Raw genomic sequence first — 21568 nt, 5'->3', positions numbered from 1 at the left:
AGGACCAATGCCCCACAGTGTGTGATCAAGAGTCACATACCTGTTGCATCAGCTGAGGGGACTGTGAACACAGGTCCAGAACCCGCGCTGGGGGTGTATGACCTAGCAATTGGCAGTTCCAGACTCACTGATACTGGAAACTTTGCCTTATCCTCTGGCAGCCCTGTCCATTACACAAATGGTTGTGGCTTTTTAAGATTCATATCAGCACCACCTTCAAATCCTAGCAGATAGTGAAACCTACCACTATTACCTCATTGGTATCTAATCCACCATGGAAACTCATAAATGAGTAAGACCAAGGCAGTCTCCCCCAAGCACCACCCTGGGCGAAGCAAAGGGTAGTTGTACAAGTCATGTCTGCTTGTTGACAAGAAGGACTTTCCAGCTGCCTGTGATGATCAAGCCAATATTTCTGACATTTGTTTCTTGACTTGAGACTACAGATGCCCCAACATTATTCTGTTCCTAGAGTGGGAAGAAGACTGGCGTGGCAGATGGCCAGCCACGATGCCAGGATTCCCAAAATGCCTGATGCTGTCCCATGGCTGCAAAGGACGCAGGCAGGCTAGCCAGAACAGACTCTCAAAAGCTATTTCTACAAATGTACTACTGCGCCTCTTGGCAACCTTTGGAGGACAAGGTCTTTTGTTCATTCATTCAATAGATAAGTTAAATACAAGTACAGAACTTGGAAGTCCCTGGAAGTCCAACCTATCTTGTGTCTTTGTAGTACCTGATTTAATGACTTGATTTAAAACCTAGCCACCCTGATGCTGACCAAGAAGCTAGAGAGACAGATTTCTGTGGACTTTTCTAGTGTGGAAGGCAAGTTCCCCAGCACAGCGAAGGTCCTACTCTGGGCAGTCCTGCCTGTGCCGTTTAAGAGACGATCCCAGTAGGGGAAAGGGTGGGGACGGCCTTTCTATTAAGTCACTGGGGACTTTAATACCAGGTTTCGTTCTGTAAACAGTTATCTTTCCTTCTTCCTCCTGCTTCCTGCTCCCCTAATCCTGTCTCCTTTGGGGTCCATATAGCTGTAGCCATAAGAGAGGACGTTATTTGCATCAAAACAGCTTTGCAACCCCAGGCACACCAGAGGAAGATGGAGACTCGGGGGAAGGGGAGGCAGAACATGTTAGAAAGGGAAACAGCGAAAAGAATGAGGTGGAACCCACCTGAGAAGGGTCTCTACCCGCTAACCACCTGCAGCTCAGCGTCTTTTGTGTAGACAGCAAGGTGCCAGAGGGCAGGAAGCACGGCACCCCTCCTGCAGCCAGGCCCCTATCCTCAGCCCGTGCTCTACTGCCTTCCAGAAAAACAAATGTCTGTTGTGACATACCAGTGGTCACTCCTGAGCGTCCTGATGGCTTGTTAAAAACAGACATCTCCCCAACCTGATGCATCCAAACTGACAGAGGAGGGGCCTGGGAACCTCCATGTTCCCTGGCATGGTGGCCGGCTCCCATGAGCAAGCTTGGGAGTACTGGGGAAACCACCCTGTATGGTCCGAACAGGACCACGTCCCAGTCCGGGCACTTCTCAGCTGTCTAACCGAGCTCTCAGTTTTCTCATCTGCAATATGAGAATCATAATTAATTGTCTACTTCATAACAGTATTAAAAGGATTTTAAAAGCAATTTCAAGGGAATAACAAAGGTCCTGCCGTGTAGTAGGTTTTCCCTGAAGGTTCGTTTCCCTTTACCCGGAAGTCCCTGTGGAATGCTGATAGCTTCTGCATGGCTCATGGCCAGACTGTCACTGTCCCTCCACCCCCGGCCTCTTCTGTAATGCCCGCAGTGACAAAATATCAAATTTACTCTCTCCGGAAGCAGGCCGTTCCATTTTCAGACAGTTCTAATCATTAGCAATTTCTTCCTCTTGTTGCTGAGATCTGCCTTGGGTGACAGAACAAATGTAATCCCTTTTCCACATGATAAGGTGATACAATTAAGTCAGATAAGGGGAGTGAGGGGTAGGTGTGGGGGTACTCTCTGAGCGCACTGCACAGGGAGGACGCCTTCATGCCCACGGCCAGCCCGGAGTTGCCGTGCTGGTCTAGAGTTCAGTAAAGGGACCTGGGGTGTCATTTTCACAGTGACAGGATCTGAAGTTGTGAAAATCTATGTATGACATTGCCGTACGGGGGAGGTAGAGCTGATGAAAAGTACTAAAGTATGGCCAGTGAGGTAGGAAGACAGCCTTTAAGGAAACAAAGTCGGTAATTGACAAAAACAAATGTGGTGACGAAGTCAGACAGACAGCAGAGAGTCGGCCCAGCAGTCGCTGAATCTGCCGCCTAGGAGGGCACACCACTCTCCGGCAGACTTGGGCATCTGCTGCCCCAGAGCTGCCGGAAGCAGCCCGCCCCGCTGCCAGGCCGGCCACGCTCCCCTCCCACTGAAGAGAGGTGCTGTGATGATACGGTGGCAGTGCAGACGTCTCCAACGTCCCCCAACCTGCATGTTAGACAGGTTTCTCCTGAGGAGGCTCGCCTGCTCCTGCCTAACGTCTAAGGAAACGCCACCTAGGAAGTCCGTTCTGGAGAGCAAATCACAGCAAAGAACCCCGTTTTCTGGTTTTATCCTGCCCTTGCCCAACTTCCTGAACCACTGAGTTTTCACATGATGCTCTGAACCTGTAAGGAGTAGTGTTTCCTAGCCCAGAACGGGGCCTGTGTGTGGAGCAGGAGAAACAGGATAGTAGTTGAAGGGACTACTGGAATCATGGCAGTTTTTTCTCTTCTTTTTAAGAATGAAAGAATATGTTTACATGGGGAAGAAACGGAACCAAGTGGAACACAACAGGCCCCAAAGAGGCACTAAAGGACAGAGCACGCCAGGAAACATTTTTCTCGAAGTGTAGTGATCACAAATGGTCACTATTCGAAACCCTATTTACTTTGCTCAGAGGATATAGATGTTATCAAGATAAGGGGAAGGACAGATTATGTAAACTGGGTAAACCGCTTCACTAGAAGTGGAGTGAGGTCTGTACCCTTCTCCCCAGAGCTGGTGAAGTGTCTTCCAGGCCGAGGCTCCAGAAGGGGTCCCAGGTCTCCCAGGTGAGCGCTGACGCCTCCCGCCCATCCCCCTGCCCAGGCGGGTTTGACTTCAGCACGGGATAGGCGGAGAGGGTAAATCTAAAAATAAAGCTCTCCGAAGAACTTGTCTTGCCTAAAGAGTGGCTTCCCACGCACACTGCAGTGCCCTATCTGTGGGGGCTGGAAGCACGGAATGGAGCAATCCTGACCAAGTCACATAAGTACTACCCCTTTAGCAGGGAGCTCACAGCATCGCTGACTCCCCCCGCCAGGGTCCCAGTGCGGAGGACTCGGGACAGAAAACAGGACACTGAAAAGATCACTGTGACTAGTCCGGCCTTCCTCCAGCTCTCCAGCCTTCCCAGAGGGAGGCGAGCACAGCGCATGTGATGAATGCTGCGCTTAGAGCACAAGGAGTCGAATTGAGGGGTTATTTTAGAAAAGAACCAGCAAGGGGTCGGTGGACTTCCGGCTCGAAGCTGGGCTCCCTGGCCCCGCTTCAGACCCAGACAACCGACTGAAGGAGATAAATATCAGCCACCCCGAGAAGAGTGCCATTTACCCAAAGACAGAACAGTTGTCACTGTGCCAGGCAACTGGCACATGCAGGCTCCTCTCCTTGCCCTCCAGCCAGTATTGGGAACCACTAGAAAAAGTTCAACCCAAGAGTCTGCTACAAGCCTGCACAGCGGGCTCGGGGAGATAGCCTACCATCTCTTTCTCCCAGGGTTTTACCCTCCGAGAGACAGGACACACTTGCACCAACTACTGGAGTTTTGCCAAGAGGCCCAGGCAGGAAGAAGGAAACTGTAATTCTCCCAGAAGGCCACAGTGTTCATTCAGCAGCCCGACTCCCCGGGAGGTTTGTACTTTGCCCTGGCACAGTCTGATAATGTGCCCTAAAGTTCAGAAGTTCAACCTTGGACAACAGTAATCTTGGAATAGTTTTCAGCAGCAATACACACAAAGCCACAAATCCATCCGCTGCACCTGCCCTTCCTGAGGATCGTACACCATCCTATCCCATGCCCCATGATTCAGATACAGTGGACCAGTGCAGCAGGGAGTGAGCAAACAGTTTAAGAAGAAATGCAGCAACCAGTCAGTTCTCTGGTCTCTTAAAAGAGCCCCTGTCGCAGAACACAGTGCTTGCAGATATGTTCGGATATAAAGCGTTATGTCTGTTATGCACGGGAGTGAAGGGTGGGGGCCAGGTGTGTCCCTGAAGTCACAGATTGTGAGCAAAGTACCTTGTACACTCAAGTGTGATCTAAATGCTGACTAGCACCCATCACCCCAGAGTCCTCTCTGATTGAAGCACACTGAAATGTTCCCGTACCGAGTCATTCATGAGCAAAACGGAAGAAGCCAGCTCCTGATCAGAGGAGACACGACTGACCAGAGAGGACACAAGCAGAGCAGAGAGCGCAAACACGGGCTGGGTCGGCACATGGGACTTACCTGACATACAAGGACCTCTTCTCGCTCGTTCGAAGGGACCCAGACCCAGAGCTCATGCTGCTGTTCATCATTTGTTCTCGCAGGTCATGGATCTTCGACTCAAAGCGACCGTACTCTGCCAGGAAGACAGGGAGAGAGGCAGGGAGAGAATGAAGCCAAGCTGCGCCGCTCCAAGCCGGTGGCCCAAGACCCGGAAGACACTTGACTTCAAAGCGGCCGAGCCTGCTTGTCAATCTCTGCTCAGATAGGCAGTCCCTCCTCTGAGCACAGAAAGGTGACTTCTCCCCACCCCACACACCAAGAGAAGGAAAGAACACACCTGGAAAAGGAGTAACATTTGGACATAGTGAATGGAAAAGGCTTTCATCTGCCCTGAAATCTCACTATCCTTAAAAAAAAAAAACAACAACAACTGGGAAGAGGTTCCAGCAGAGCCTCCATAAATCTTTAGAACAGGCAGTGAAACCCAAGGAGAGCAGATGGGAAAGGAGACTTTCCCAAAAAGTGAATTGCAGAGAACAGATGGCCCTGAGACACGGCGGAGGGGCTGGAAGGACCCGAGGCCGGTGTATTACTGTTAGGCTGGAAGGAGATTTGTTTCCAGATGACTTTTTTTGGGGGTGGGGATACTGGAACCCTGTACCGAGGTAAACACAAACAAGCCTCAGAATCAGATAAGGAGATCACAAAGCTCTGAGTTATTTCCCTTTCAACAGACAGGGTCTTCGGCTTCAGTAGCAATTAAACATTAAAACACATTTTCTCAACCTAGAAGTCTGCTAATCCTTCTTTCCTCCAAAATCATCTAGTCACTTGGGTCTTAAATCCATGCCCAGATTTGAGACCACTAACAGCACCACAACACCCTGAACCACCTTATCACTCTGTGAAGGTGACTACAGGTTTACACCCAATTTAAGACAATCTGACATAGGAAAATTAACTCTAGCCATTATAACTTTATTATAAAAGGCTTTTTATAGGGTTGCTTTGCTGTGACATTCTCCTAGTACATTTAAAATATGATATTCACATTTAACACACACAGACACATACATACACAATTACACAATACTTCTTGGGTCTATAATTGCCACATAAAACAGATATATCTAAAAGCACAGGCTGTGGAAATGATAGAAAACAGGCATACTTCATTATGACCAGCTAATTTTTAAAGGAAGTCCAAATTTATTCCAGGGATTGAAGCTTGGAGAACTGCTTTAAAAAACAAACCCATCTCCAGGAAGAAAGAATTCCACAAAAGCATTTCCATGCACCATAGACAGCTGGCAAGAAGCATCCCCATGTAGTCTGTGTGACTCCACCGCAGAAAACAAAACACCTGTTCCAACACCTGACACTCCCCTTCTTTCAGCAAAGCAACCTGACCTTCAGCTGGGTGTAAAGGGAAATGCTAAAAAGTCTGAAGGGGAGGGAATGGGGTTCTAACTCACGGAAATAACCTCTTAACAAAGTTTTTGTTCACTCTGGTACCGATCAAACCAACTGCTTAAACTCAAGTGTTATGGAGATTTCTCCTCATTACCTACTACTCCCTTCCCTGAAACCCACCAGAAGTAGTTAAGTCACTACTTAGTGTTGGGGGGAAAAGTCACTACCTAGTGTTGGGGGGGGGGGAAAGTCACTACTTAGTGTTGGTGGGGGGGAGAGAACAGCTGGACAACGTCCCTGTTCTGTGGGTTACATGGCAACACATCAATACCAGTCAGATGTCCCAATCTAAAGGTAGAGGGTGGTGACCGATCTTGTTGGAGAAGCTGTGGACTGCCCCAGAGTGCAGCAGCAGGAACTGTCAACTTCTAGAGCCTGCCTGGGCAATGGCCCCACCCCCGGGCTGGGCCCTCTACCTGGGCCCTCTCTAGTTGGCTTTCTAACCCTCCTTCGCACTCCTGGGCTAGGAAAACAAGGTGAGACAGAGAGATTTCAGACCAGGCAGCCCTTTCTTGGGGAAGATAAGTGAGAGGCAGAAATAGGCACTGAACTTGGAAAAATAAATACACCTAATCCACCCTTTAACCGTTTCCCCCTCTCCCAACTTGTTTATATATTCCCTTCTTTGGAATTGACCAGCTTAGCAGCGGGTCAGGGCAGTTGCTTAGTAACTACGTTTCTTTAAAAAAAAATCCTTAAAAAAACAACCACCAAACCACCATTTCCTCAAAGCTCCTAATCCAAGGTTGATAGTGCTGGACCAGAGGGCCCACTTAAAATAGACTACAAAAAGAGAACAAGGCTATTGCTTAAAGGAATCCACTTTCTGTTTTCTATGTGCTACTAAGCTCACAAGTCTATTAAATTGTGCTTTATTCATATTTCCCTACTGAGATGATCCCCTTAGAGTTCCTGACGCCCCCGGGTCTCTGGCTTTCATTTGTAGAGTTATCTAGTGTCCACTAGGCACACAGTAGCCTCTGAATAAATGATTGTTGGGTAAATCAGGAGCAAATTAGAAAACTGTGCCCAAGTTGATGCTTCTGTTCTCAAACTAATAAACCTAATGGTTTATTTAACTGACGGCTGCCAGCTTCACTGAGGCCTTGGAAAGGTAGTTAAGAAGTATTCCCATTTACTTTCTTACCAAGGTTAACTGTTGGGAGCAACTGGGATATGTTTTTTAAACACCCGTTTGAGAAGTTAATAACCCACAGTGGGCATCTGATTAACAGATTTTGTTTATAACAAAGAAAAGAAAAACTAATTCTAACACAAAAACTCTTTAGAATAGCCTTAAAATATATAGTATCTCATCTTAATAGTAGAGGCACTATTTTCCAAGAACAAACTTCACTTAAAAAGCATTTGAATTCTGAGGCCTCACAATTCGCCAGGGTCCTTCCTCCCCTTCCACTCATGACTAACAGCGAGACTGAAGCCCACCAAACCAGCTTCTAACCTGAAAGGCCCACTTCAAATACTCGACTTTTTGGGATTCATCCTAGAATCTCAAGGATGGTTCAACATACGTAATACACCATATCAACAAAACAAAGAACAAAAACCACATGATCTTATCAATAGATGCAGAAAAGGCATTCAATAAAATACAACACAATTTTATGTTTAAGACTCTCAACAAAATGGGTATAGAAGGAAAATATCTCTACATGATAAAGGCCATATATGATAAACCATCAGCTAATATCATATTAAATGGCACAAAACTGAAGGCTTTCCCCCTTAAATCAGGAACAAGACAGGGTTGTCCACTCTCTCCACTCTTATTTAATGTGGTACTAGAGGTTCTAGCCAGAGCAATCAGACAAGACAAAGAAATAAAAGGCATCCATATAGGAAAAGAAGAAGTAAAGTTATCACTTTTTGCAGATGATGTGATCCTATATATCGAAAACCCCAAAGAATCTACAAAAAGACTACTAGAAACAATAAGCCAATACAGTAAGGTCGCAGGATACAAAATTAACATACAAAATTCCATTGCCTTTGTATATGCCAACAATGAAACATCTGAGAACGAACACAAAAAAATAATCCCCTTCACTATTGCAACAAAAAAAATTAAAATACCTAGGAATAAACATAACAAAGAATGTAAAGGACCTATATAATGAAAACTACAAAGCATTGTTAAGGGAAATCGAAAAAAATACAATGAGATGGAAGAATATTCCTTGTTCTTAGATAGGAAGAATAAATATAATCAAGATGGCCATATTACCCAAAGCATTATACAAATTTAATGCAATTCCCATCAAAATTCCAATGACATTTTTTAAAGAAATGGAACAAAAAATCATCAGATTTATATGGAACGATAAAAAACCCCAAATAGCCAAAGCAATCCTAAAGAAAAAGAATGAAGCTGGGGGCATTACAATACCTGACTTCAAACTATATTATAGAGGCACGACAATCAAAACAGCATGGTATTGGCAGAAAAATAGACACTCATCCAATGGAACAGAATAGAAAGTCCAGAAATAAAACCACATATATATGGTCAAATAATCTTTGATAAAGGGGCCAACAACACACAATGGAGAAAAGAAAGCCTCTTCAACAAATGGTGCTGGGAAAACTGGAAAGCCACATGCAAAAGAATGAAACTCGACTACAGTTTGTCCCCCTGTACTAAAATTAATTCAAAATTGATCAAAGACCTAAATATAAGACCTGAAACACTAAAGTACATAGATACTAAACTCATGGACCTGGGTTTTAAAGAGCATTTTATGAATTTGACTCCAAAGGCAAGGGAAGTGAAGGCAAAAATAAATGAATGGGACTACATCAGACTAAGAAGTTTTTGCTCAGCAAGAAACTGACAACAAAATAAACAGCCAACTAAATGGGAAATGATATTTTCAAACAACAGCTCAGATAAGGGCCTAATATCCAAAATATACAAAGAACTCATAAAACTCAACAACAAACAAACAAACAAACAATTCAATAAAAAAATGGGAAGAGGATATGAACAGACACTTCTCCCAGGAAGAAATACAAATGGCCAACAGATATATGAAAAGATGCTCATCTTCATTAGTTATTAGAGAAATGCAAATCTAAACTGCAATGAGATACCACCTCACACCTGTTAGATTAGCTATTATCAACAAGACAGGTCATAGCAAATCTTGGAGAGGCTGTGGAGAAAAAGGAACCCTCATTCACTGTTGGTGGGAATGTAAAGTAGTACAACCATTATGGAAGAAAGTATGGTGGTTCCTCAAAAAACTGAAAATAGAACTACCTTATGACCCAGCAATCCCTCTACTGGGTATATACCCCCAAAACTCAGAAACACTGATACGTAAAGACACATGCAGCCCCGTGTTCATTGCAGCATTGTTCACAGTGGCCAGGACATGGAAACAACCAAAAAGCCCTTCAATAGATGACTGTGTAAAGATGTGGCACATATACACTATGGAATACTACTCAGCCATAGAAATGATGACATCGGATCATTTACAACAAAATGGTGGGATCTTGATAACATTATACAAAGTGAAATAAGTAAATCAGAAAAAAACAAGAACTGCATTATTCCATACGTAGGTGGGACATAAAAACAAGACTAAGAGACATTGACAAGAGTGTGGTAGTTACGGGGGGTGGGGGGAGAGAAAGGGGAGGGGGAGGGGCACAAAAAAAACTTGATAGAAGATGACGGAGGACAATCTGACTTTGGGTGATGGGTATGCAACATAATTGATTGACAAGATAACCTGGACATGTTTTCTTTGAACATATGTACCCTGATTTATTGATGTCACCCTAGTAAAATTAATAATAATAATAATAATAAAATACTCTACTTTAAAGAAACAACACTTACTACTGAAATCTCAAGTCTACTTAAACTTTGTTTTATTCACTTTCCCATTCAGATGAATGCAACCATCTGTGACTAAGAAAGATGTCCTGAGCTCCTTACCTCTCCTAATCACAGAGAGTAAGGGGGGGGCATCCGTTGGTCATTCCCCCAAACACAGGGTTTCTCACTGACCACCTGGGGTGCCTCTGAAACATCTTGGACTCCACCCCAGACACTGACCCACAACCTACTGAGCAGGTTCAGGAATCTGCATTTTTAAAAAGCATCAAGGTGATCCTTTCAAAAAAATGTCCTAAATGTGGTGATTCTGATGCCCAATAAAATTTGAAACTGCTAGCACAGGCTTACAAAATGGAGTTTTCTTTTGTTCAGGGATAAGGCAAGGTAAGTCTCCAAAGGAGTGTAGGTCAAGAGGGCGCCCTACCCCCAGGGGCGGGGATCACAGCATAACTGCAAATCCCACAGGGAAGGAAAGCGCTGAACAGGCCTCTGTCCAGTGTGCCTGCAAAGAGGCCTGATGTTTTCAGTTTTTAAATTATAAAGGTAGTAAAGGAATCTTACAAATCTTCCACTTCTTCCTTTGGTCACTCCTGTGTCATTTCCTCATCCCACTACACTCTGTATGTTCAGTATGGACCCTTCCAGACTTAGTTCCATATACAGATGGCCCTTGAACACTGTGGGTCTGAACTGCACAGGTCCACTTATACATGAATTTTTTTTCAATAAATACTGTAAATGTATTTTCTCTTCCTTATGATTTCTTAATAACTTCTTCTGTAGTTGACTTCACTGTAAGAATATAGTATATAACACAAACAAAATATGCATTCACGGACTATTTACGTCATCAGTAAGGGTTCCGGTGAACAGTAGGCTATTAGTTAAGTTTGGTAAGAGTCGAAAATTATACATGGATTTTTTCTTATACATGGATTTTTAACTGCATGGGATCAAGCATCCCTGACTCCCACATTGTTCAAGGATCAACCATATATACTGTTTATATACATACACTCCCCACTCACGTAGATTCACACACACCTACTTTTTTCTAGTCTCTGGTATGTCACAGAAACCCATCATCTCAGCACATATAGATCTACCTCATTCTTTTTAACAGCTGCATAGTATTCCATATTATGGATAGGCCATAATTTATTCAGTCATATCCCAACTGATGTACATTTAAATTGTTTCCATTTTTAAGTATCACCATCAATGCTGCATTATGTATTTCTAAGAGTATTGACTACCACAGCATTGATGCCTAGAAGTGAAACTGCAAGCTCAAACTATATTCACATGAAAAACTAGATTGGCACTAGCAAACTGAACCTCAACTTTCTGAAACTAAACTTTATGGTTGAAAGTGAGGATAAACTGATGTTCTAAAGCTTCTTGTAGCTTTTCTGTTTCTGAAAAAAAATGGAGGCAGAGTTTACCTTTGAGAACAGACTGATCTTTTGTTTGGGAGAAAACACTTTAATGAGTCTTTAGGTTGTGCCACAGTGAAGTCAGGACTGTAGGCTGGAATAGACAAAGATAGGAACTTCAAATGTTCCTGACCAGGCGGTGGTGCAGTAGACAGAGTGTTGGACTGGAATGCAGAGGACCCAGGTTTGAGACCCCGAGGTCTTCAGCTTGAGCAGAGGCTCATCTGGTTTGAGCAAAACTCACCAGCTTGAGCCCAAGGTCGCTGGCTTAAGCAAGGGATCACTAGTTCTGCTGTAGCACCCCGGTCAAGGCACATATGAGAAAGCAATCAATGAACAACTAAGGTGCTGCAACAAAGAACTGATGCTTCTCAACTTTCTCCCTTCCTGTCTGTCTGTCCCTATCTGTCTCTCTCTCTGACTCTGTCTGTCTCTGTCACAAAAAAATATGTTCTCTGTGTAATCACAGAAAAGGTGGTCCTTCTGTGGGTTTCGTCACTAGGTCAAAGGGCTTGTCCTACTATGTGACACTCCATCTTCCTCTAGAAACATCTGCCTCTAGACTTGAGCCCTCTACCTCCCTCTACGTGATAACTTCAGGCCAAACTTGTTACTGTAAATGACAACTTCCCCCTACCCCTTCCCCAGGGCCCAACCAATGTTCAAGTTTGGCTGACATTTCTTCTTAATTGCTTCCTCAACTCATCTATTTTTTTTAAGAGAGAGACAGAAAAGGAGAGAGCAAGAATCATCAACTTGTAGTCGCTTCTCCTATGTGCCTTGACCGGGCAAGCCCAGGGTTTTGAACCGGTGATCTCAGTGTTCCAGGTCAATGCTCTATCCACTACGCCACCATGGGTCAGACCTCTCTTCTTTAATTATTAGACAACATTAGTCAAGAGAAAATTCTTAGGTAGAGGGCCATCTCTTTTGCCAGCTGATCCTAATTTTGGCATATAAAACATGATGGCCTGACCTGTGGTGGTGCAGTGGATAAAGCGTTGACCTGGAAATGCTGAGGTCGCCGGTTCGAAACCCTGGGCTTGCCTGGTCAAGGCACATATGGGGGTTGATGCTTCCAGCCCCTCCCCCCTTCTCTCTCTCTGTCTCTCTCTCCTCTCTAAAAAAAAAAAGAATAATAAAAAAAACAAAACATGATGAATTCTCGTCTTCATAATACTAAGAAGGGGCAATTTAAAGAAGGTCAAAAAGCTAGGAAAGCCTGGACCAGGTTCCAAGACTACTACTGAGTAAGACAGACTAGAAAGTGAGGTGTGAGCAGCGGTAGGGGAGGAGCCGGAAGAGTTTTAGAACTTTTCTTACTAAGCTGTAGGAACCACTGAAGGGTTTAAATAGGAAAGTGACACAATTAGAATGAGGTTTGGGGGAAGATTATTCTGAGAATGCAATATAGAATGGAGGGCAGAGATAAAGATGACAAAGACCAGGAACCTATTCTACCACAGACAAAGACTTCAAATGCCTGACATAGGATGGGGGCGACTGAGAATAGAAAGAAGAGACAAGAATCAAGAAATATGTTGGATCTACAAATAGACAAAATTTTACATCCGTCTGGATGAAGGGTGAGAAAGGACCAAAAGCGACTCCTGAGGTTTTTCCCAAAAAACCAGAAAAAGGCAGGATAATATGAGCCATAATAGAGAATAGTCATCATATCCTCAAAATAAGTGATCTCTTCTGCAGGATAAATATTGCTACTTTCTTAATTATTCATCTAATGTGATTTCCAGATTGTCCACTACCTCTCCCCTTTGAAATCTAGTGCTCCATATTTATAGCGATGTCATTTTCTTTACAAAACTATGAGCTACTTGATGTGGTTTTTGTTTCCTTCTCAAAGTTTATCATGGCAACCTGCACCCCTGTTGAGTCAATAATTTTTTTTCTTTTTTCTTTTTTTAACAGAGAGTCAGAGAGAGGGATAGACAGGGACAGACAGACAGGAACAGAAAGAGATGAGAAGCATCAATCATCAGTTTTTCGCTGTGACACCTTAGTTGTTCATTGATTGCTTTCTCATTTGTGCCTTGACTGCGGGCCTTCAGCAGACCGAATAACCCCTTGCTCAAGCCAGAGACCTTGGGTCCAAGCTGGTGAGCTTTGCTCAAACCAGATGAGCCTGCACCCTCAAGCTGGCGACCTCGAGGTCTCAAACCTGGGTCCTCCACATCCCAGTCCGATGCTCTATCCACTGCGCCACCGCCTGGTCAGGCTGAGTCAATAAATTTTTACTGAATGTCTGAACCTGCTATAAAGATCTTACAGGACAAACCTGAACAGTGTAATCCTCAAGTTCTGGCTCCTCAGGAACTAACATAAGAAAAAGGAATACAAAACTTTCTCCTTCTGCCCACCCCCAAAATGCTAAAAACTGACCAACCAAAAAAACCACAAACCACTTCTGCAAAACACTGACATGTCAGAGGTCTCAAGATCTACTTAACAGCCTAATAAAGTGCCAAAAGGACCTGAAACAACAATGCCGCTAACAAAAACTGGACACTACCCCAGGTCTCCAAATCCATCTCCACTCTCCATCTCCACTCTGAGACTTCACCCTCAAATGCATATACCTTCCTAATGACAGAAAAACAGTCTCCTCAGAATGAAGGTGACATTTGTCAATAATTTGGAAAAGCTGAAAGGAACTCGGGTTCTCAACCCACAGAAAGTTTATTTAATCCTATTTAGTAATGGGTAGGAAAATGGTGTAGAAATAGGAAAAACACGGTGGCAACAGGGGCATTTATTCTGTGTGCAGTATAGGTTACCGATGATTTGAATGAAGATATAAAAGGGAAACGCCACAAAATAGAATAAAAGCCAGGCCTCTCTAATTTGGAAATGACAATGAAGCTGGGGAGACAACTGGATGACAGACTTCAGGTACAGATGGTGACAGGTAGAAACAATAGGAAGACACAAAATCAAGAAGAGAAATGTCATTTCCTGACCTCGAGTTCTCACACAAATCCTGAGTTAGGGAAGACAGGTCTGAATAAGAGCACATGTCTTGGTTGACTTATAAACTCAAAAGGAGTTAAGAGCTGCCCAAAGGCTCAATTGTTCTCACTGAAGAGCAAGTGTTCCAGTCTCAAACTCACACAGCCCCATTTGCCTCGCTGAGCTGCCCTAAGCTCAGAGGAGTCGCCCACTGTGACAGTGTTCGGAACTCTGCGTGGAAATGAAGTGATGACAACCTCGTGAGAGTCACAGATTGTGATGAGTATGAATTGTGTCTTAGGTTTCTACAGTTGTCTTTGGAGCGCAAACCCTCAGGATGTGTCTGAATTACAAGCATCTGTCCTAACAGTATACCTCATGTTGTCAGAAGGAATAGATGGAGACGAAAGAAAAATGAGTCCCTCAGAAAGCTACCTGCCAGGGTGGAGATACGGACATCAATCACTGGACAGCACAGCACTTCTAAGAGTCACAAACATGTCTCTATAAAAACAACAGGAAGCCTATCGCTTGGGCTATGTTCTAATTATGGGGACCTCCGTTTAAAGACTCTGACACCTCTAAAACTGGGCAATTTCTCAGTCCCTTCCAATTTTGACAAAATTACGATTTTATGATCAAATCAATGTGGTATCAAACCTAGGACTAGTTTAATTTTTAAATTTGATCTAGAAGAGGAAAGGCTTCACATCTGCAAATAACCCTAAACTCTTTGAGTCAAAAAAGTACCAAATCACTAAGCATAAATTGCAAAGAAAAATGTCTAAAGGCTACGTGAGAGCCAGAAAAGTGACAAACAGGTCTCAATACGGGCAAATACTGCTTGAGGAAAAATCATTTCAACTATAGTTTTAGAACAATGGGCTTAGAACTATGACTGACCCAGAAAGGAAACCTCAGTGTCACTGCTCTGGTCCCTGCACTGTCACACAGAGCGTGGCTTCTGGATGGCACCCTGAGAGTGGGAAGGAAACAGAAAATGCCATGCCAGGTGAGCAAGCTAGAAAAGATTCCAGTTTACTCCCATTGCCCGGATGTTACTGTCCACCAAAGAGCTTGGTGAAGATGTCACAAGAAGCTACCGGGCAAAAGCACCATAGGTTTCATTACCCTCAGCCACCTGGTCTGAAATGAGTAGAATGAAAAGTGCTTTGATCTCAGATCAAGCTAAGAATAAAGTTATCCACAGGACTTGCTATTGGTCCTCTCACCTATTCCAGACCACCCAGCACATCAGGGGAAAAGCCTCAAACAGGGCATCGTCTCTATGTCTAAGGAATTTCATACAGCAAAATCACATGCAAGATTAACAAAGCCTTTGGTTCCTTTAACCCATAAGCCAAAGTATATGCAAGAAGCACCCCAAGACAAAACTCCTCATCCAGAAAATACGAGAATGAAGATATAATTATACCTTCCCCTGTTCTCAAGCTAGTGGGTACTCTTGTTCATAACAATCTTTTCCACTTAACAGAGATGCTGCAATATAGTGACTGAAACTCAACATCTTATGACAAAGCTTGCTAACTTGAGCTAACATCATAACTAATTTCTACGTTTTATCACATCAATAGAGTCTTGATTCAGATGTTCTTCACAGTAGTCAACCCACCGGATCACAAACTTTCTGACAGTCTTTAATGGGATATCAACTAAATCTCTTTTAAGTACAGTGTCTGTGGAAGGAACCCAGGAAATGGGACCTAGAGAAAGACTCTTTTTTTTCCTTTCTTTTTTTTTTTTTTTTTTTTTTTTTTTTTTTTTTTTTTTACTGAGATAGAGAGAGGGATAGACAGGGACAGACAGGAATGGAGAGATGAGAAGCATTAATCATTAGTTTTTCATTACACGTTGCGACACCTTAGTTGTTCATTGATTGCTCTCTCATATGTGCCTTGATCATTGGGCTACAGCAGACCAAGTAACCCCTTGCTGGAGCCAGCGATCTTGGGTCCAAGCTGGTGAGCTTTGCTCAAACCAGATGAGCCCGCGCTCAAGCTGGTGACCCTGGGGTCTCAAACCTGGGTCCTCCTCATCCCAGTCCGACACTCTATCCACTGCACCACTGCCTGGTCAGGCTCTTTTTTTTCTTTTTTTTTTTTAATATTAATATTTTTTTATTAAATTTAATGCAGTGACATTGATAAATCAGGGTACATATGTTGAGAGAAAATATCTCTAGATTATTTTGACATTTGATTGTGCTGTATACCCCTCCCGCAAAGTTAAATTGTCTTCTGTCACCTTCTATCTGGTTTTCTTTGTGCCCCTCCCCTCCCCTAACCCCTCTCTCCTTCTTCACCCCCTCCCCCCTCCCTTTTTTTTCTTTTTATCTTAAAAAATTTTCCACGACTTATTCTCTACTGCCACTCCCAAAATTGAGTGTAATAAATAACTAAATGTTAGCAGAGGAAGAAAAAATGATCAAGAAAGACTCTTCTTGTTATTGGTCCAAATGTCTGTGGTCCTTTTCAGTAACAAATAATACGAGAGTAAAATATTACAGAACAGAACATGAAATATAAAATCCGTGTGTGTGTGTATGTGTCCTAAAGGTGGCACTTCAAATCAGTAGGACAATGAATTATTTAACAAATGGTCCTGAGGTAATTCATTAAACCTTAGCAGCAAAAATAAGGTAGTATCCTACCTTATAGCAGAAATCAACTCCAAGCAGGTAAATGTTTTAAATGTAAAACAATACATTAAATAACAAGAATAAAACAAAGGTGGATATTTATTTGCTCCCAGGGTAGGCCAGGCCCTTCAAACCCATAGGCAGAGGCAAAATACGCAAAAGAAAACACTGATAGACTCCATTAAATAAAAACATAAATTAGCCTGACCAGTGGTGGCACAGTGGAGAGAGCATGACATCCCAGGTTCGAAACCCTGAGGGCACAGGCTTGAACATGGGGTCATCAACATGATCCCAAGGTCACTGGCTTGAACTCAAAGGTCACTGGCTTGAGCCCAAGGTCACTGGCTAGGCTGGAGCCCCCTGGGCAAGACACCTATTAGAAGTAATCAGTGAACAACTAAAGTGCTACCACTATGAGTTGATGCTTCTCATCTCTCTCCCTTCCTGTCTCCCTCTCCTATTCTTTCTCTGAATAAAAAAAAAATTAAAATAAAGTTAAAAAGCAAACTACAAACTAGGAAAAATCTGCAATACATATGACCAAGAATTGTTCTAACTACATTAAAGTTTTTACACATCAATTAGAACTGATGAACACATCTGACAGGGAAATGGGAAAAAGGAATGATCAGGCAATCCACAAAAAAAAGACCAATGAGGCCCTGGCTGGGTAGTTCAGTTGGTTAGAGCATCACACTGATATGCCAAGATTGTGAGTTCAATCTCCAGTTAGGCAGGGCACAGTCAACCAACCAAAGAATGAATAAATAAATAAATGGAACAAGAAATCGATGTTTCTCTATCTCTCAAAAAAAATAAAAACAATGACACACACTTAAATGTTCAATTTGACTAGTAACAAAAGAAATACAAATTAAATAATTTTTTATCTATCAAAAATGTTTTTCCAATTCATTTTTCGGAAGTTTCATTGGTGGCATATAGGAAAGCAGCAGACTTCTGTATACTAATTTTGTATCCTGAGAGTATATATACATATGTATATGAGTGAGAAAGACAGAAAGAGAAAGGGGGGAGGGAGAGAGAAAGGAAGGAAGAGAGATGAGAAGCATCAACTCATAGTTGCAGCTACTTAGTTGTTCATTGATTGCTTTCTCATCTGTGCTTTGACCAGGGGCCTCCAGCAGAGCAAGTGATCCCTTGCTCAAGCCAGCAACCTTGGGCTCAAGCTGGCAAGCCCATGCTCAAGCTGGTGACCTGCGGGTTTTGAATTTGGGACTTCAGCATCCCAAGTTAACACTATGCATTGTGCCACCACTGGTCTACTTATAAAATTTGCAAAGATTTTTAAAAAATATATAGTTCATATTAGCAAGAATCTCAAAATACACACTCATACTATTCATGGAGATGAAGAACAACTTAACTAAATATATCAAAAGTCTTAAACATTTTCAAATCCTTTGGCCCAATAATTGCACTTCAAGGAATTCATTATGAAGAAACAATCACAGAGTCGCAAAAAGCCTCATACAAGGATATCTGTCAAGGAGTTGGTTTTTTTTTTGTTTTTTTTTTTCATTTTTTTTCTGAAGCTGGAAACGGGGAGAGACAGACAGACTCCCGCATGCGCCCGACCGGGATCCACCCGGCACGCCCACCAGGGGCGACGCTCTGCCCACCAGGGGGCGATGCTCTGCCCATCCTGGGCGTCGCCATGTTGCGACCAGAGCCACTCCAGCGCCTGAGGCAGAGGCCACAGAGCCAACCCCAGCGCCCGGGCCATCCTTGCTCCAATGGAGCCTCAGCTGCGGGAGGGGAAGAGAGAGACAGAGAGGAAAGCGCGGCGGAGGGGTGGAGAAGCAAATGGGCGCTTCTCCTGTGTGCCCTGGCCGGGAATCGAACCCGGGTCCTCCGCACGCTAGGCCGACGCTCTACCGCTGAGCCAACCGGCCAGGGCAAGGAGTTGTTTATAAGATGTTAAAAATGGGCCCTGGATGGTTGGCTCAGTGGATAGAGCATTGGCCTGGCATGTATACATCCCGGGTTCGGTCCCCAGTGCACACATGAGAAGTGACCATCTGCTTCTCCTCCCCTCCCTCTTCCCCTTCTCTCTCTCTTCCCCTCCGCAGCCAGTGGCTTGGTTGGTCCAAAGGTTGGCCTCAGGAACTGAGAATAGCTCAACTGATTTGAGCATCAGCCTCAGACGGGGGTTGCTGGGTGGATGCCAGTTGGGGGACATGTGGGTGTCTGTTTCTCTATCGCCCCTCCTCTCACTTAAAAAGAACTATTTAAATACAATGATCCTAGTCTTAAAAGAGATATATACATATTTTATGATATACTATGAAAGTATGGAGGGAAATACAAGTGTGTGCGTGTGCACACACACACAGTAGTTATTTATGGAGGTGATTACAGGTGACTTAACTTTTTTATTTACTTTGTGTTTTTCTGTATTTCTAATTTTTTATAACTCTAAGTGTAATACTTTTCTGTCCAGGGAAAAATAAATATAACTTGAGAGGAGTAGGGAGGCAAAGTGAACAGGACAGATTCAAGGACAAAGCCAGGGCACACATGCACTAGAAACTCCCCTCCACAGTGCTCCTGGCTCATTCAGCAATTTCCTGTGGGACTGAGCATCCAACCAGTTACAGATAAACCCAGTTAAATATATTATCCCTATTGTCACCTAGCCATCTGATGCAAAAGTGGACCAAAGAAGCTTTGTAGTGCCCTAACGCAGCAGTTCTCAACTTGTGGGTCACCACCCGGGCGGGGGTTGAACGACCAAAACACTGGGGTCGCCTAAGGCCATCGGAGGGTCGCGACCCCCGAACGACCATAACACAGGGGTCGCCTAAAGCCATCGGAAATACATATTTTATTTTAAAATGTATTGTATAATAAATATGTATTTCCGATGGCTTTAGGCGACCCCTGTGTTTTGGTCGTTCGACCCCCGACCCCTGCCGGGGTCGCGACCCACAGGTTGAGAACTGCTGCCCTAACGGAATCTAAATATACCACATCTACCATATTTCCCTGATCTACCAATCCAGTAACCCTGTCAATCAAGGCAATCTGGCTAGTCTGATGCGACTTGTTTGACTTTGGTGAACCAACACTGGTTTCTGTGCTCATTACTTCTCTTTCTCAGTGTTTACAAAGAAATCTTAAAAATCTAGTATGGATTTGCAAAATTCTCTTTATCCTTTTTGAAAATCTGAAGGACATGTATTCAGACCCCTAATGAACATATTTATACAAATTATGTTACTCTTCTTCCACGGAGCAATTAAAAATTTTTATCACTTAATTTCATCAAGTGGATAAATCCCCGAATCTCTAGGGTCTTTGCTTTTTTAAGATATCCAAATTCAGGGAAAAGTAAACAAAGTTCCATTTCAAGAGGATGAAAGCCTTGCCTGACCAGGCAGTGGCACAGTGGATAGAGCATCGGACTGGGGTGCTGAGGACCCAGGTTCGAGACCCCGAGGTTGCCAGCTTGAGTGAGGGCTCATCTGGTTTGAGCAAAAGCTCACCAGCTTGGACCCAAGGTCGCTGGCTCAAGCAAGGGGTTACTCGGTCTGCTGAAGGCCTGTGGTCAAGGCACATATGAGAAAGCAATTAATGAACTAAGGTGTTGCAAGGAAAAACTTATGATTGATGCTTCTCATCTCTCTCCGTTCCTGTCTGTCTGTCCCTGTCTATCTCTCTCTCTCTCTCTCTCTCTCTCTGTCCCTGTAAAAGAAAAAAAAAGAGGATGAAAGCCTTATCACAGGAAAGAGAACACAAGACCTTTATTAAAGCAAGGTTGTTATTAGCTCAAGATCGTGTGATTCTATAAAAGTCCAAGTATAAATAGGAACTTATAAACTGAATTCATAACTCCCCTCCACTTATCTAACACAGAACTGTGGAAAAGAAGTCTAAAGCTTTAAACAAAGCAACAGTGTGACTATGAGGGTAGATTTCAGAAAGCAACATATTCAAGTAAGAAGTCCTAAAAAGCTGTAACTATGTAAGAAATAATTCATTCTCATTGCCATATATTATTCTAACCCAGGGGTCGGGAACCTTTTTGGCTGAGAGAGCCATGAATGCCACATATTTTAAAATGTAATTCCGTGAGAGCCATACAACAACCATGTACATTAAGCATTATCCAATAAAAATTTGGTGTTGTCCCGGAGGACAACTGTGATTGGCTCCAGCCACCCGCAACCATGAACATGAGCGGTAGGAAATGAATGGATTATAATACATAAGAATGTTTTATATATATTTTTTTAATTTTTTTTTAAATTTTTTATTTTATTTATTTATTCATTTTTAGAGAGGAGAAAGGAGAAAAAGAGAGAGAGAGAGAGAGAGAGAGAGAGAAACAGAGAGAGAGAAGGGGGGAGGAGCTGGAAGCATCAACTCCCATATGTGCCTTGACCAGGCAAGCCTAGGGTTTGAACCGGTGACCTCAGCATTCCCAGGTCAACGCTTTATCCACTGCGCCACCACAGGTCAGGCAGAATGTTTTATATTTTTAACATTATTTTTTTATTAAAGATTTGTCTATGAGCCAAATGCAGCCATCAAAAGAGCCACATCTGGCTCATGAGCCATAGGTTCCCGACCCCTGTTCTAACCATTCTACACCTTCAGAAGAACTGATGTTTTTTGAAGACACCACAGCTCCTAGGAATTTGCCTCAAAAC

The 21568-nt window shown here is 43.4% G+C and overlaps 1 protein-coding gene across 6 annotated transcripts in view; it reads right to left on the bottom strand.

The window, feature by feature from the left end:
* DLG3 (discs large MAGUK scaffold protein 3) overlaps window positions 1-21568 on the bottom strand; it is a 61244-nt gene that overhangs the window by 21362 nt on the left and 18314 nt on the right. For all 6 annotated transcript variants that reach the window (XM_066248662.1, XM_066248663.1, XM_066248661.1 and 3 more), the window contains one exon: window positions 4505-4619. In XM_066248662.1, coding sequence (XP_066104759.1) covers window positions 4505-4619 — 115 coding nt within the window. The remainder of the gene's footprint in view (window positions 1-4504; window positions 4620-21568) is intronic.

The sequence above is a fragment of the Saccopteryx bilineata genome, chromosome X, assembly GCF_036850765.1.
Source record: "Saccopteryx bilineata isolate mSacBil1 chromosome X, mSacBil1_pri_phased_curated, whole genome shotgun sequence".
NCBI classification, from domain to species: Eukaryota; Metazoa; Chordata; class Mammalia; order Chiroptera; family Emballonuridae; genus Saccopteryx; species Saccopteryx bilineata.
This window is presented reverse-complemented; position numbering and strand designations above follow the sequence as displayed.